The sequence below is a fragment of the Mizuhopecten yessoensis genome, unplaced genomic scaffold (assembly GCF_002113885.1).
Source record: "Mizuhopecten yessoensis strain PY_sf001 unplaced genomic scaffold, ASM211388v2 scaffold10359, whole genome shotgun sequence".
NCBI lineage: Eukaryota > Metazoa > Mollusca > Bivalvia > Pectinida > Pectinidae > Mizuhopecten > Mizuhopecten yessoensis.
In genome coordinates, this window is record NW_018408507.1 from 1,141,934 (window position 1) to 1,159,950 (window position 18,017).

Sequence of the window (18,017 nt, forward strand, 5' to 3'; positions counted from 1 at the left end):
ACTGAAATGTCTGAAGGAGAAAGCTTCTACCTAAGGACTGAAATGTCTGAAGGAGAAAGCTTCTATCTAAGGACTGAAATGTCTGAAGGAGAAAGCTTCTATCTATGATTGATTTTTTTTACCACAATAATAATTACAGTTTTTGTATTGTGTAAGTCAAATGTGAAAAGAATGCTTAAAAAAGTACAAATATGAATGATAAATTTATTTTACAGACGTCACTTCGTCACAACAACAACAACAAAATGTAGACAACTCGCCCAGCGGTTAAAATTCTGTCCTTTGATATACGAAAATTAAAATCCAAAAATTACGACAAAGTTTCAAATTCAAAAACTCTAATTATAGGCGAGAATGATCTCAAACAACTTAAATGATATTAGCAAGAATGAACAAAAGCTAAAAGAGGATACCGAGATGAGTCAGACATCCAAGCCCATAAATATAATTGACCAAAAATGATTATTATGGTTCTTGTATAACTGCAAAAGCGTGAAATGTAAGTCAAATGTGAAAGAAATGTTTAGTAAATACAAAAATACTTAACTAAAAAAGGTATGTTATATTAACTGACTAGAAATTCAGAATAACACCTGGACAAGTGTGCGTTTGTAGACAGCTCGCCCAGAGGTTAAAGTTATGTCCTCTGATATACGAAATTAAAGCCAAAAATGACAACAAAGTTCCAATTTTAAAAACTCTAATTATAGACGAGAATGATCTCAAACTATTCAAATGATAATATGGTAAACTTCAGTGTTGGTAAATACTAGACACCATGTCAGGGTCAACATCATACACCATCTACTAGACACCAAGTCAGGGTCAACATCATACACCATCTACTAGACACCAAGTCAGGGTCAACATCACATGCCATTTACTAGACACCAAGTCAGGGTCAACATCACATGCCATCTACTAGACACCAAGTCAGGGTCAACATCAAACACCATCTTCTAGACCCCAAGTCAGGGTCAACATCATACACCATCTACCAGACACCAAGTCAGGGTCAACATTATACACTATCTACTTGACACCAAGTCAGGGTCAACATCATACACCATCTACTAGACACCATGTCAGGGTCAACATCAAACACCATCCATCAGGCACCAAGTCAGGGTCAACATCATACACCATCCATCAGGCACCAAGTCAGGGTCAACATCATACACCATCCATCAGGCACCAAGACAGGGTCAACATCACACACCATCTACTAGACACCATGTCAGGGTCAACATCACTGGGGTCACTGCACATCGTGTAACATTGTGCAATCAAACAACTATAAAAAATAAATCAAGAAGAAATGTTTGGTGATGTTACATAATTGAAATCTCATTACTAGACAAAACATCTTTGATAAGATGAGATTTCATGGCATTAAAAAGATGGATTTAATTCCCCCCAGGAGTCATTTTGAGCACATCTTTCTGGATTGGTCATGCCAGTGGAGAGGGATATATGCAGCTCAATACGAGGAGCAGAGATAATCGGTCGTATTTATGTCTTCCTGGTCTTGCCTCTGTTATTGCAGCCTTTCCAGAGACTGCCGTTCACACATCTTTGAGATGAGCTCAGACATTTTAACATGATTTCTGGATCACATGTTATACATAACAAGCCTACTGTCTATACTACACCCACGGCAGATTCTGGTCAGGGAGACTTTATTTTTGATATCTCATAAAAACCTTGTTGCTATGTAAGATACTTATTTAGTAACAAGATTTCAATATATAAAATGCTATATATAGTGTATTTGATATCTTAAATATGAAATCAAATGAGATACACATATTGATATATATATATAGGATATCTTACATAATATATGAAATATTTAATTTCCATAAAGCTAACTTGCTATTGAGGTATATAAATGTTCAGCTAACTTGCCATTGAGGTATATAAATGTTAAGCTAACTTGGCATTGAGGTATATAAATGTTAAGCTAACTTGCCATTGAGGTACATAAATGTTAAACTAACTTGCCATTGAGGTATATAAATGTTAAGCTAACTTGCCATTGAGGTACATAAATGTTAAGCTAACTTGCCATTGAGGTATATAAATGTTAAGCTAACATGCCATTGAGGTATATAACTGTTAAGCTAACTTGCCATTGAGGTATATAAATGTTAAGCTAACTTGCCATTGAGGTATATAAATGTTAAGCTAACTTGCCATTGAGGTATATAAATGTTAAGCTAACTTGCCATTGAGGTATATAAATGTGGAGCCGGGCTTGAGGTTGTTAGGTTGTGAAATGTGCTCCACTATTTGTTGAGTTATGGCCCTTTGTTCATGTACTCACCCTGTACATTTTGTGTTTAAGTACAACTGAATATTCCTCTTGGGATGGCAGAGTGTCAAGTACTGATTTAAGGTTTTTCTTCTGCACAATGTAGAGAAATGGTTCTGGCCCTTCGTTCAGTTTTAACTTGTCTGGCTACAAGAGCCAAGTTAGCTTATTAAAAGGTGTAGCATCAGTTCTCTGTTCAGCATCAACTTTATGTTTTTAAACAACTTCTGAATAACCAGTGGGCCTATAAGTAGATGAAGTTTTGTCAACAGCATGCTGGGATAAATGGCTGTTAGGTATGTTCAAATGGAACGACCTTGACCCACTATTGAGTTGACAGGGGTCAAGTTTATTGAAACACTCATAGAACTTCTTCTGAATAACAAAGATGGCAAGTGAGGTGAATTTATTTGGCCAGAAGCATGCTGGAATATTTGTTCAGAGGCATGCTGGGATATTTGTTCAGAAGCATGCTGGGATGAAAGGCTATCAATGAGCTTTCAAAGAAATGACCTTTGCCTGCTTCTCAAAGTCTCAAGGATGAAATGTTTTTTAATCTTTAAACATCTTTTTTTTTTAAAAACCAAGAGGCTGAGGTGAATGATATTTGGTAAGAGGCATGCTTTGATGAAGTGCTATCGAGACTTTTCAAAGAAATTACCTTTACCCATATTCAAGGTCATAGGAGTCAAATATCTTAAAACCTTTAAATTACTTCTTTTGAATAGCCAAAAGGTCTAGGGAAATAATATTTGGCCTTCATCCATTTTCAAGGTCGCAGGGGTAAAATCTGTTAAACTGTTTAAAAGAAAAACTAACAGGACTATAGTGACGATGTTTGGCAGGTAGCATGCTGGGAGGAAGGGCTGTTGAGTTTGATCAAATAAATGGCTGTGACTTGCTTTAAAATTCACAGGAGTCAAATGCATTGGAATATTTTAACAACCTCCTCTCAATAAGGCCTATGGTGATTATATTTGTCCAGGCATACTGGAATGAAGGGCTACCAAGTTTCTTCAATTCAACGAACTTGACCCACTTTCAAGGTCTCAGGGGTCCAATGTGCTGAAAACTTTATACAGCTTTTTTTCAATCACAAAAATGTTCAAGTGATAAGGTTTGGCCAGTAGCATGCTGGATGAAGACTACAAAGTTTTGCAAATGAATGATCATGATGGGCCTGAAGGTCACAGGGGTCAAATGTTAAATGTTTTCATTTCAATAACCAACAGGCGGAGGGTGATGACATTTGGCCTGTACGATGTAGTATGCTGAGATAAAGAGCCCCAAAACTTGTTCAAATAATGACCTTGACCAACTTTCAAGGTCACATGGATACAATGTGATTAATCTTTAAATAAGTTCTTTTGAATGACAAAGAGTTAAAGGTAGTGATATTTGTGTCTTGGTGTCTAGAAGTCTATTGAAACATATTTGTTTCTGGTCCAGTTTCAATGTTTCATGTGTGAAATTAATATCAGTCGAGTGATGCAGGTCCACTGCATCACTTGTATTGTGTACATAATGAAATGATCGCAGTTTGTAATTTAAGGACATTTATCAATCTTAAATAATACAAATAAAGTTTGTGATAACATCAGAGATCTGAGATAGAGAAATGGTGTAGTTCCCACCACCATGGTCTAAGGTACTGGCAGCCCTGAGGTGTTGTATCCGGCCCTTGTGTAACCATCTAGTACTGGCTACCCTGAGGTGTTGTTCCGGCCCTTGTGTAACCATCTAGTACTGGTTACTTTGAGGTGTTGTACAGGCCCTTGTGTAACCATCTAGTACTGGCTGCCCTGAGGTGTTGTACCTGGCCCTTGTGTAACCATCTAATACTGGCTACCCTGAGGTGTTGTACCGCCCCTTGTGTAACCATCTAGTACTGGCTCCCCTGAGGTGTTGTACCGGCCCTTGCGTAACCATCTAGTACTGGTTACCCTGAGGTGCTGTACCGGCCCTTTTGTAACCATCTAGCACTGGCTACCCTGAGGTGTTGTATCTGGCCCTTGTGTAACCATCTAGTACTGGTTACCCTGAGGGGTTGTACCGGCCCTTTTGTAACCATCTAGTACTGGTTACCCTGAGGTGCTGTACCGGCCCTTTTGTAACCATCTAGTACTGGCTCCCCTGAGGTGTTGTACCGGCCCTTGCGTAACCATCTAGTACTGGTTACCCTGAGGTGTTGTACCGGCCCTTGTGCAACCATCTAGTACTGGCTACCCTGAGGTGTTGTACCGCCCCTTGTGTAACCATCTAGTACTGGCTCCCCTGAGGTGTTGTACCGGCCCTTGCGTAACCATCTAGTACTGGTTACCCTGAGGTCTTGTACCGGCCCTTTTGTAACCATCTAGTACTGGTTACCCTGAGGTGCTGTACCGGCCCTTTTGTAACCATCTAGTACTGTCTACCCTGAGGTGTTGTACCGGCCCTTCTGTAACCATCTAGTACTGGTTACCCTGAGGGGTTGTACCGGCCCTTTTGTAACCATCTATTACTGGCTACCCTGAGGTGTTGTACCGCCCCTTGTGTAACCATCTAGTACTGGCTCCCCTGAGGTGTTGTACCGGCCCTTGCGTAACCATCTAGTACTGGTTACCCTGAGGTGCTGTACCGGCCCTTTTGTAACCATCTAGTAGTGGCTACCCTGAGGTGTTGTACCGGCCCTAGTGTAACCATCTAGTACTGGTTACCCTGAGGTGCTGTACCGGCCCTTTTGTAACCATCTAGTGCTGGCTACCCTGAGGTGTTGTACCGGCCCTAGTGTAACCATCTAGTACTGGTTACCCTGAGGTGTTGTTCCGGCCCTTTTGTAACCATCTAGTACTGGTTACCCTGAGGTGTTGTTCCGGCCCTTTTGTAACCATCTAGTACTGTCTACCCTGAGGTGTTGTACCGGCCCTTCTGTAACCATCTAGTACTGGTTACCCTGAGGTGTTGTTCCGGCCCTTTTGTAACCATCTAGTACTGGCTTCCCTGAGGGGTTGTACCGGCCCTTGTGTTACCATCTAGTACTGGCCACCCTGAGGTGTTGTACCGGCCCTTGTGTTACCATCTAGTACTGGCAGCCCTGAGGTGTTGTACAGGCCCTTGTGTAACCATCTAGTACTGGTTACCCTGAGGTGCTGTACCGGCCCTTTTGTAACCATCTAGTACTGGTTACCCTGAGGTGCTGTACCGGCCCTTTTGTAACCATCTAGTACTGGTTACCCTGAGGGGTTGTACCGGCCCTTTTGTAACCATCTTGTACTGGCTACCCTGAGGTGTTGTACCAGCCCTTGTGTAACCATCTAGTACTGGCTACACTGAGGTGTTGTACCGGCCCTTGTGTAACCCTCTAGTACTGGCTACCCTGAGGTGTTGTACCGCCCCTTGTGTAACCATCTAGTACTGGCTTCCCTGAGGGGTTGTACCGGCCCTTGTGTAACAATCTGGTACTGGCTACCCTGAGGGTTTGTATCTAGCCCTTGTGTAACCATCTAGTACTGGCTCCCCTGAGGTGTTGTACCGGCCCTTGCGTAACCATCTAGTACTGGTTACCCTGAGGTCTTGTACCGGCCCTTTTGTAACCATCTAGTACGGGCTACCCTGAGGTGTTGTACCGGCCCTAGTGTAACCATCTAGTACTGGTTACCCTGAGGTGTTGTTCCGGCCCTTTTGTAACCATCTAGTACTGGCTCCCCTGAGGTGTTGTACCGGCCCTTGCGTAACCATCTAGTACTGGTTACCCTGAGGTGCTGTACCGGCCCTTTTGTAACCATCTAGTACGGGCTACCCTGAGGTGTTGTACCGGCCCTTCTGTAACCATCTAGTACTGGTTACCCTGGGGTGTTGTACCGGCCCTTTTGTAACCATCTAGTACTGGCTCCCCTGAGGTGTTGTACCGGCCCTTGCGTAACCATCTAGTACTGGTTACCCTGAGGTGCTGTACCGGCCCTTTTGTAACCATCTAGTACGGGCTACCCTGAGGTGTTGTACCGGCCCTAGTGTAACCATCTAGTACTGGTTACCCTGAGGTGTTGTTCCGGCCCTTTTGTAACCATCTAGTACTGGCTCCCCTGAGGTGTTGTACCGGCCCTTGCGTAACCATCTAGTACTGGTTACCCTGAGGTGTTGTTCCGGCCCTTTTGTAACCATCTAGTACTGGTTACCCTGAGGTGTTGTACCGGCCCGTTTGTAACCATCTAGTACTGGCTACCCCGAGGTGTTGTACCGGCCCTTATGTAACGTTGTACCGGCCCTTGTGTAACAATCTAGTACTGGCTACCCTGAGGGCTTGTATCTAGCCCTTGTGTAACCATCTAGTACTGGCTTCCCTGAGGTGTTGTACCGGCCCTTGTGTAACCATCTAGTACTGGTTACCCTGAGGTGTTGTACCGGCCCTTTTGTAACCATCTAGTACTGGCTACCCTGAGGTGTTGTACCGGCCCTTATGTAACCATCTAGTACTGGCAGCCCTGAGGTGCTGTACCAGCCCTTGTGTAACCATCTAGTACTGGCTACCCTGAGGTGTTGTACCGGCCCTTACGTAACCATCTAGTACTGGCAGCCCTGAGGTGCTGTACCAGCCCTTGTGTAACCATCTAGTACTGGCTACCCTGAGGTGTTGTACCGGCCCTTTTGTAACTATCTAGTACTGGCTACCCTGAGGTGCTCCTGATTATTTACAATGTTCTAAATGCTTAGATTTGTTGATTTGTAAAAATCATGTCAGTTTCGTTAGCTGTATATATTTCTATATTTGATATCAGTGTTCAACAGTTTAGGACATATACTACCAAAACATTGCTACAAAGGTCATCTCGTACCATGCAACAATCAAGTAGAGGTAGACGAACCCAGACTGATAATACAGGGCGAAATATACACAAATTGAACTTCCTGTATTTGGTCAGACATTGGTCAGAATATCAAATTGATTTTCTTTCAGACATCCGCTACTTCTCAGAGGAAGAAATATGGAATTGATGCCAAGAACGAAAACTACAAGCCTGGTGGAGGGAATGTAAAGATAACAGATCAGAAGGTGACAGTCAAACATGTGGGTTCCAAGATTGATGCTCGCTCCAAAACCCCAACAGGATCTCCTCGCAAAGACGCTACTGGTAAGTCAACTTTGTTAACATTTCACCAGAAACTTTACTATATCCCCCAAACGAAGTTTAGGAACATTTCGTTTTTTCATTGATATTTTTAATATTTAGCTCCCCTGGTCAGAAGGGTTAAGTGGCCCAATATTTTGAAAGACTTTTTATTTTGGTATTTCTTTCACACCAGTGTATCAAGGACGATTGTGGCCTTTGTACAAAGTTATAGCCATGTGTGTTCTTCTACATGTGGGTTTGTTTACCTGGGACCATTTTCCTTTTTTAGGTCACCTGAACTTTGCTCAAATGACCTATTCTAATAGCTTTCCGTTTGTCATGGTGCGTCGTGCGTACACTTTTTACATTTTCAACTTCTTCTCAAGAACCAGCGGATGGATTTTTTTCAATCTTGGTCAGAATCATCCTTGGTAGATGAGGATACACAATTTTAAAATTGGGATTCCTACCCCAACCCCTGGGGCCAGGGTGGGGCCCCAAAGGGAAAATTAACGAATATTTCAAAAATCTTCTTCTCCAGACTCAGATCTAGAGGTACTACATTTAATTTCAGTGCATAAAAAGAAAGATCATCAGGGTCTTTATTTAAATTGTAAATTTCAGGACCCCCGAGCTATCTGTTCCGAGGGGGTAAAGTTTACTATAGTTTATATAGGGAAATAACACTTTTGGGTATATTTTGACAACGTTCTGTAGGAAATTAATTTTTCTTGGTGAGAATTATCCTTGGAGGAAGATGGTTTCAAATTGTAAAATTGAGATTCCTACCCCAACTGCTGGGGCCAGGGCGGGGCCCCAAAGGGAAAATTAACCAATATTTCAAAAATCTTCTTCTCCAGGAGCGGAGGTACTATAGTCATTTTCTCTGCATGGAAAGCAAGATCATCAGGGGCTTTATTTAAATTGTAAATTACAGGACCCCTGAGCTATCCGTTCTCACTTGGGGAGGGGGTAAAGTTTACTATAGTTTATATAGGGAAATAACATTTTTGGGTATATTATGACAACTTTTTGTAGGAAATTATGTTTACTTGGTGAGAATTATCCTTGGAGGAAGATGGTTTCAAATTGTAAAATTGAGATTCCTACCCCAACTGCTGGGGCCAGGGCGGGGCCCCAAAGGGAAAATTAACCAATATTACAAAAATCTTCTTCTCCAGGAGCGGAGGTACTATAGTCATTTTCTCTGCATGGAAAGCAAGATCATCAGGGGCTTTATTTAAATTGTAAATTTCAGGACCCTCAAGCTGTTCGTTCTCCCTTGGGGAGGGGGTAAAGTTTACAATAGTTTATATAGGGAAATAACATTTTTGGGTATATTATGACAACTTTTTGTAGGAAATTATGTTTACTTGGTGAGAATTATCCTTGGAGGAAGATGGTTTCAAATTGTAAAATTGAGATTCCTACCCCAACCCAGTAGGGGCCAGGGCGGGCCCCAAAGGGAAAATTAACCAATATTTCAAAAATCTTGTTCTCCAGACTCAGAGGTACTACATTCAATTTCAGTGCATAAAAAGAAAGATCATCAGGGGCTTTATTTAAATTGTAAATTTCAGGACCCTCAAGCTATCCGTTCTCCCTTGGGGAGGGTGTAAAGTTTATTATAGTTTATATAGGGAAACACTTTTGGGTATATTTTATCCATTTTCAGCAGAAATTACTCAAACTTAGTCAGAATCATCTTTGGTGAATGCGGCTATTACATTGTAAAATTAGGATTCCTGCCCGATCCCCAGGGGCTAGGGTTGGGCCCCAAAGGGAACATTTACCAATATTTTCAAATTCTTATCCTTTGATGACATGACAAGTATTGCATTTCACTTAGTTTACATGCTGATTTCCACATCACATCTAAACAATAAAATAAAGCTACCAGTACCTATGGTATAACTCAGGTGACCGCTAAGGCCCTTAGGCCTCTTGTTCTAGTCCTGTGACAGATATCATTTGTGCTTAAGAAAAGTAAGCAGGTCCAAAATGACACTACATTTGTATAAACTCTGGCTTAAGCCGCGGTCACATCTTACAGTCTCGCATGTTTAACTAAGGTCACCTATGGTCTACTACAGTCAACTACGGTCATCCCCCACTACGGTCAACTATGTGTGTGACCGTAAGATGTGACTGTGGCTTTAGTTCCTATCATAACTTCATAATATCTGATATTACGTTACAATAGTGCACAGTGCTGTCTAAGGATGTTGCATATAACTAGTAAAACCTCGACTATGTATGAATCATTTGATTAAATTAAATTAAAGGAGAAATTAAAAAAAATAAGGTATAAGATATGAAGTACTTGTCGTATGTCGACTGATTGGGGAAATTTTATGATAGATCATTGAATAACTATTCAATTACTATTTGTGCTTTTTGTTGTGAATAACATATACAAATTAAAAGTAAGAGCTGAGTTGGAAGGATTACCTCCCTTCAAAAACCTCCTTTGTAATGTGTGTAGTGATGCTGACACAACAGTTGGGAGACTAGTCTTGTTTCAGTATTTAGCAGGGAGATCACGAATCATTGAAAACTGTATAATATCTACACACAATTATTCTGACTAGATCGAATCAGTCATGAATTCATTAGTTTAGCCTATAACAAATCAATATTGAACATTAAGTTGAGTATCGGAACAACACTACATAGATCATGTTAAAAGGCCTGGTATTCATGAAAGGTTATATAATTAAGAGTCATACATTGTTCACTGCCATAACAGATCCATGTCACTAGGAAATCATTATTTCAATGTACACATTCCTGAACTTTGTTTTGTAAAACATGACCTTGGTCGTATTGCTGTAGTATTGTACAGATCAGGAATGGTACTCCCGCACCCATACAGTTACAGCCCCGCCTCCCCGTACAGTTACAATCCCCCCCCCTCCTCCCACTTACGGTTCCCTCTCCCCGTACAGTTACAATCCACCCCCCCTCCTCCCACTTACAGTTACAGCCCCCTCCAACTGTAGCTTCATATCGCTGATAATGCGATACATGACAAGATGATATCAATGAATCTGATAAATAAGTGAGGGCCTTATTGTGTCAACACACGATGGAACTGTTTTAGTCTATAGAATCATATAGACTGGAAGGCAGTCAATATAGCACTGTGTATGATAGAGTTTCGAATTGCTTTAAAATTCATGATCGATTGTCACTATGCATGTGAGCTTATGCCATGGCCTGGCGTTTGTCTTCAATCCGTCAACTTTTTGTTTTACAACTTCTTCTGTAGGTCCGAATCTCCTACAGTCATAATTTTTGGCCAGTAACATCCTATGATGGAGCCTGACAAAGTTTGCGAATGAAAATGACCTTGACCTACTTTCAAGGTCACAGGGGTCAAATAATTCAAAACATTCAAACGACTGCTCCTGAAGATCTGAAAAGGCCTAGAGTCATGATATATGGCCATTAGCGTTGTATGATGGCCCACAACAAAGTTTGCGAATGAAAATGACATTGACCTATACTTTCATAGTCATATGTATGTCATGTGACACCATCCTTATATGACCTTGGCTGTTGCTAAAACAATAAGCAAATAACAACAAACAAAACCCTTCAACACACTTGCAGTCCTGCTGCTATTTCCCCACCAACAACCTCTGTTTGAGTTTAACAACATTTGCACATGAATATGCCCTTGCCCTACGTATATTTTTAAGGTCACAGGGGTCTAATAATTGTTAACCTTCAACCGCTTCTGAATATCCAACCAACCTAACTTCACAATATTTGGCCAATAACTCCATGTAACAAAATAAACAGATGAGAGATACAGACCCTTCTGTTATAGTCATACAATGATCGATCATAGAAAATAGTGATCAATCATTCATGGTCCAAAGTTCAATGACTAATAATCTATTAAATTGATTTATTGGAACAACACAAAGGGTATTAAGTTTGAATTTCAGATGAACTTCGTTGGACACCTTATGAATCTTTGTGATACATTTATTTGTATTTCATCTTCATTCTTAAAAAACATTACATTGGGTTAAAGAATTCACTTCACCTAATGAGGTCATTATGACATAATAATCAAAACTTTATTAAAATTTGTTAATTGACCTAGGTTTGGTGTTCTGACCTATTTCTAGCTCACCTGGACCAAAGGACCATGGTGAGCTTATGCCAAACCGCAGCATTAGTCGTCCGTCCATCAACTTTTCCTTTAAAACGCAACTAGTCCTGAACGGCCCAGTAGATTATGACTAAATTTTGTCTGGAGCATCCTTAGGCTAATGAGACCAAATTTTGTATAAACTGTGGGTGAGGCCCCTCTGGAGACAGAGAGGCAGGGCCCAATAGGGGAAATAGAGGTAAGCCCTTTAATCTCCTTCTTCTACTGTAGGGATTAAGGGATTTTATCCTAATTTAGTCTGAAGCTATTGAAGCTTTCTGAAGCTTTCTGTACTATTGAAGGGATTTTATCCAAATTTGGCCTCAAGTTTCCTTGGGCAAAGGGGACTCAATTTTGTTTAAACAGTGGGTGTAGCCCGTCTGGGTCCGATAGGGGGATTGGAGGTTAAAGTTTTTTAAATCCTTCTTCAGTACCATTTTAGGGATTTTTAGTCCACCATCATCTGATGGTGGGCTATTCAAATCACCCTGCGTCCGTGGTCCGTCGTCCGTCCGTCGTCCGTCCTTAAACAATTCTTGTTATCGCTATTTCTCAAGAAGTACTAGAGGGATCTTTCCCAAATTTTATATGCAGGTTCCCCTCGGTCCCTAGCTGTGCAGGGCAACTTTTGAGACTGATCGGATAACCAACATGGCCGACAGGCAGCCATCTTGGATTTTGATAGTGAAAGTTTGTTATCGCTATTTCTCAAGAAGTACCAGAGGGATCTTTCTCAAATTTTAAATGTAGGTTCCCCTTGATCCCTCGTTGTGCATGCTATATTTTGAGACTGATCATAAAAACAAAATGGATTAAAAGAAGAACTAAACAGATCTTTCTCATATTGCATTGATCGATTGTATTTCTTTCACATTAAGTACTGTACTAGTAAATATGTGAAATGACAAACCAGGGACAGTATATAGAGTATTAGTAGGTCTTTTTTTCCATTCCAGGGACAGGGCTATCGTTGCCACTATGTCTAGCCTTTCGGCTGTGTTGGTGGCTATTACAACAAATCACATTTCGTAAAGCACGTTCCAGTGGAAATAATGCTAATATTGACACTTTTTGACACAAAAACAGCACAAGTTATTTGCTATTTTTTGCCATAAAAATTAGTACTACATATCAAAAAATTATTCAACTTTCTATCGCTGTAAATTTCAAAAAGAAGTATTTTTTAAATGAGCTGATCCTCGAATGCAGGCCATACTGTTTTGTTGCGTTTACCATTTCCGGTTGTTTACGGTTTTTAATTATAAGAACATGTGTCCTTCGTTACCAGACGAGTAATTTCATCTGTGACATCGCTATCATTCCAAGTAATGCAAATCAAATCAGGCCTACTTAACATAGAAATTACTCGGCTGTTTATTGATATTAATTGTTTTAAAAAATATAATCGATAGTTTATAAAATTTAATCAAAACAGTGAGCAGTCACCAACTACTTTCGCAATAATGATTTCCGTTCCAGTGAAAAATAATGCTGACATTTAGTCCTTTTGACACAAAAATAACACAAGTTAAATTATGTTATTTGCAATTAAAATGGGTTGGATAGTTATAAAAATTATTCAGCTTTCTATTGCTGCTAATTTAAAAACAATCGGTCGAATACTTTTTGAGTGAGGTGGTTCACATACATGTGGTTTTTTGTTATCCCGCATTCCTGGACAAACTCACTTTGAAGGTTGGCTTTCATACACATCAGTATTAAGTTAGATCAAAAGTTACCTCAAGGTGCATTTACTGTTAGCATGACTCGATCAAACAGATAGAGGAAAGAAGAGAAAAGATCGAACTGACAAAGAACTAATGAAGATAGTACAAAGGTGGGCGCCAAGATCCCTCTGGGATCTCTTGTTTGTAATAAGAATAATTTCTCATGGTTGCTTTATTATCCAGGTGAGTGATACAGGCCCCCTTGGCGTCTTGTTTATGTTGTTGTCCTTGGTTAACAAATCCCTGTCGGAACAATTCTTCCTAAACTACTACGCCGATTTCAGGGAAACTTTACTGATATGATAGTTATAGAGGTTACACAACGAGTGGTTGTGGAATATGGTATATATTTCACTCGAGTTAGTTAATTTTCAAAAGTTACAACACAAGCTTTAGCGAGTGTCTTTCTGTAACTTTTGAAAATTAACTAACGAGAGTGAAATAAATACCATACTCAACAACCATGAGTTGTGTGATCTGTTTCTACCACAATCTCATGATCAGTCGGAATTAATATACACAAGTGTTTGTTGACAAGGCTGGCGTAGTGATATGACCCATATGTAAAAAGTCACTCATTAATATTCAAAAATTACCTTTTTTTTTTACAAATTTAATAATTGTCAAAATTAATGTTTCGGCAACAACTTTGTGAAAAAATAAAATAGATGAACGATTTTAAATATTGAGAGTAGCAGTATTGCATTAATTTATATAAATTAACAACGGACTATATGCACGTAAGCATATCGTACGAAGTCTGCCTCCCGCCAAGTGATGAAGACGAACTTATCGCTGTCAATGTCCAAGACCATAGGCCTAGGCCTACGTTTCTTTGTGACGGTTCTATTGTTGACGTTTGTAGTGAAAGTTCAGCCATATAGTCAGACCGTCCAAATAGCGATAACGTGATGTTGGGAGAACGATATATTTCCCGACATTGTGAAAGATCTTGTTTTGGTTTCATGACCTGGACACGCGACGGTGTGACATCGAAACGATATCAAGCGTCTGTAGCAATTTTGCCTGAAACTAGCGATCAAATCTTTAAGTATCATCTTCTTATAATATTGCCTTAATAACCCCCTTTTCCGCATAACCTAACAAAGTCACCAACATTTGTCGAATGTTGACAGCAGACGACGTAAACAAAACAGCATGTTGCAAAAAGCGCGTGGAAAGTCGTCCCGGTCAAAGTTCATTTTCTCAACCAATCAAAACTCTTGAAGGTCATATACCATGTGTGGTATATAACTCATATTTATCTAACAGTCTGCGTGTTTATACAATGATCTGAGAGTGAAATAACACAGCATATTGTGGTAGAAACATCCTGTCATCGTCTAGTTGTGTACTTCTATTAAGGATATACTCTTCTGTGGTTTCAATCACGTTAAAGTCTCGTTTTGATCTGGTGTAGCGGGTTTTGTAATATTTAACAAATTATGATCTTGTTTAATAGCAAACACGCATCTGAAAAATATGGCAAAAAACTAGATGCCTGGAGTTTGTAGAACTTTTTTTACAAGAATTAAAAAAAATTACCAATTTGGCGGCCATTTTGAAAATGTGTGTATTTCTTGCGCTTCATAATAGACCAAAATTTCACTATTTTTGACACTAGATTGATCACTTAAATTGTCATTGTTTCGCCATTTTTGTGCCGCCTGCGAAAAGCTGGTGACACATAGGTATTGCTTTGTCGGCGGCGTCGGTGGCGGCGTCGTCGTTCGAACAGAGGTTTTCGTGCGATAACTTCAGTTTCCTTGGGCCGATCAAACTCAAACTTCATGTAGTGCTTCCTTACCAAAAGTGCTTGCTTGGGATTGCTTTTCAGTTCCAAAGGTCAAAGGTCAAGGTCACTGTTACTATAAATAGAAAATCTGTTTTCGTGTGATAACTTGAGTTTCCTTGGGCCAATCAAACTCAAACTTCATGCAGTGCTTCCTTACCAAAAGTGCTTGTTTGGGATTGCTTTTCAGGTCAGAAGGTCAAAGGTCAAGGTCACTGTTACTATAGATAGAAACTTCACTAAAACTGTATACTGGACGGCTTCGATCTACCACTTGACCCACCGTGTATACCTCTGAAATGCCGTCTTACTCAAAATGTTATTGACAACACTAGCTGTTTAACATCATAATCCACAAGTTTATTCATTTATTTATGGGAAACCATCCGACAAATCATCGAATTAAACTTGGAATTGAGACAATGAGTATCCATAGCAAGTTCCTTAAAACTCAGAGTATTCTTCCCAGAATAACAGATTATATAACAAAATGATGCCATCCAAAAACATAATCTATGATTATTGCTTACTTTTAACATTATTTCTTGAAATGAAAAGTGTATCTATTTCTTCGTAATCTCCCAGCTTCCTGTGCCGGCGACACATCCACTTCCGTGGAATTCTTGTTAATTGAAGCAGGTTCAATTTTGCTGCACAACTTTATAATGTTCAATATGATAAAAATAACATTTTCTTTTGATTCATTAAATATTAAAAAAAGTTAAATAGCCAAACTTTTTGTATCAAGCGTTTAATCTGCAAAAATTGAGATTAAAAATAAGGGGTAGGGGTAACTTAAATCGCCTTTCTGAGTTAAGAATAAGATTAAGAAATTTTACTTCCATAATTTTGTTTTACCTTTGACATTTAGCCTCTGAAAAAGTCTGTCTGCAGCATATATTATGCTAGATAATCCGGTCTAACCAGATTTCGTATGCAAGTATGTTTGGCACAGGGAATACAGAAAGTATGCCTCTGTGACCTTTATATTAAAGTAAGTGTATAGCCCAATAAAAAATAATCACTATTGGTGGGGGACTATGGATTGCTTTGTAATACTTTGCCTTAGTTATAACCTTTAGGTTACAGTTCATATATATATAGGAGCGTGGGGGTATTAGTTAGCCTTGGCTTACTGTTCTAGTTTATATGGGAGCAGGGGTTTATATGGGAGTGGGGGTATTAGTTAGCCTTTAGCTTACAGTTCTAGTTTATATGGGAGCAGGGGTATTAGTTAGCCATGGCTTACAGTTCTAGTTCATATGGGAGCAGGGGTATTAATTAGCCTTTAGCTTACAGTTCTAGTTTATATGGGAGCAGGGATATTAGTTAGCCATGGCTTACAGTTCTTGTTTATATGGGAGCACGGGTATAAGTTAGCCTTTAGCTTACAGTTCTAGTTTATATGGGAGCAGGGGTATTAGTTAGCCATGGCTTACAGTTCTTGTTTATATTGGAGCATGGGTACTAGTTAGCCTTTAGCTTACAGTTCTAGTTTATATGGGAACAGGGGTATTAGTTAGCCTTGGCTTACAGTTATAGTTTATATGGGAGCAGGGGTATTAGTTAGTCATGGCTTACAGTTCTAGTTTATATGGGAGCAGGGGTATAAGTTAGCCTTGGCTTACAGTTATATTATATTTGGGAGTGGGGGTATTAGTTAGCCATGGCTTACAGTTATAGTTTATATGGGAACAGGGGTATAAGTTAGCCTTTAGCTTACAGTTCTAGTTTATGTGGGAGCAGGGGTATTAGTTAGCCTTGGCTTACAGTTATAGTTTATATGGGAGCAGGGGTATTAGTTAGCCATGGTTTACAGTTCTAGTTTATATGGGAGCCGGGGTATAAGTTAGCCTTGGCTTACAGTTCTATTATATTTGGGAGTGGGGGTATTAGTTAGCCTTGGCTACCAGTTCTAGTTTATATGGGAGCAGGGGTATTAGTTAGCCATGGTTTACAGTTCTAGTTTATATGGGAGCAGGGGTATTAGTTAGCCATGGCTTACAGTTCTTGTTTATAAGGGAGCATGGGTATAAGTTAGCCTTTAGCTTACAGTTCTAGTTTATATGGGAGCAGGGGTATTAGTTAGCCATGGCTTACAGTTCTTGTTTATATTGGAGCAGGGGTACTAGTTAGCCTTTAGCTTACAGTTCTAGTTTATGTGGGAGCAGGGGTATAAGTTAGCCTTGGCTTACAGTTCTATTATATTTGGGAGTAAGGGTATTAGTTAGCCATGGCTTACAGTTCTAGTTTATATGGGAACAGGGGTATTAGTTAGCCTTTAGCTTACAGTTCTAGTTTATGTGGGAGCAGGGGTATTAGTTAGCCTTGGCTTACAGTTCTATTATAGTTGGGAGTGGGGGTATTAGTTAGTCTTGGCTTACAGTTCTATTATATTTGGGAGTGGGGGTATTAGTTAGCCTTGGCCCACAGTTCTAGTTTATATGGGAGCAGGGGTATTAGTTAGCCTTGGCTTACAGTTCTATTATAGTTGGGAGTGGGGGTATTAGTTAGTCTTGGCTTACAGTTCTATTATATTTGGGAGTGGGGGTATTAGTTTGCCTTGGCCCACAGTTCTAATTTATATGGGAGTGGGGGTATTAGTTAGCCTTGGCTTACAGTTCTAGTTTATATGGGAGCAGGGGTATTAGTTAGCCTTGGCCCACAGTTCTAATTTATATGGGAGTTGGGGTATTAGTTAGCCTTGGCTTACAGTTCTAGTTTATATGGGAGCGGGGGTATTAGTTAGCCTTGGCTTACAGTTCTAGTTTATATGGGAGTAGGGGTATTTTTTAGCCTTTGCTTACAGTTCTAGTTTATATGGGAGCAGGGGGATTAGTTAGCCTTTAGCTTACAGTTCTAGTTTATATGGGAGCAGAGGTATTAGTTAGCCATGGCTTACAGTTCTAGTTTATATGGGAGCAGGGGGATT

The 18,017-nt window shown here is 40.0% G+C and overlaps 1 protein-coding gene across 4 annotated transcripts in view; it reads left to right on the forward strand.

Moving 5' to 3' along the window:
- Positions 1 to 18,017, forward strand: part of LOC110460313 (microtubule-associated protein 4-like) — a 203,381-nt gene that overhangs the window by 86,860 nt on the left and 98,504 nt on the right. For all 4 annotated transcript variants that reach the window (XM_021513147.1, XM_021513150.1, XM_021513151.1 and 1 more), the window contains one exon: positions 7,248 to 7,422. In XM_021513147.1, coding sequence (XP_021368822.1) covers positions 7,248 to 7,422 — 175 coding nt within the window. The remainder of the gene's footprint in view (positions 1 to 7,247; positions 7,423 to 18,017) is intronic.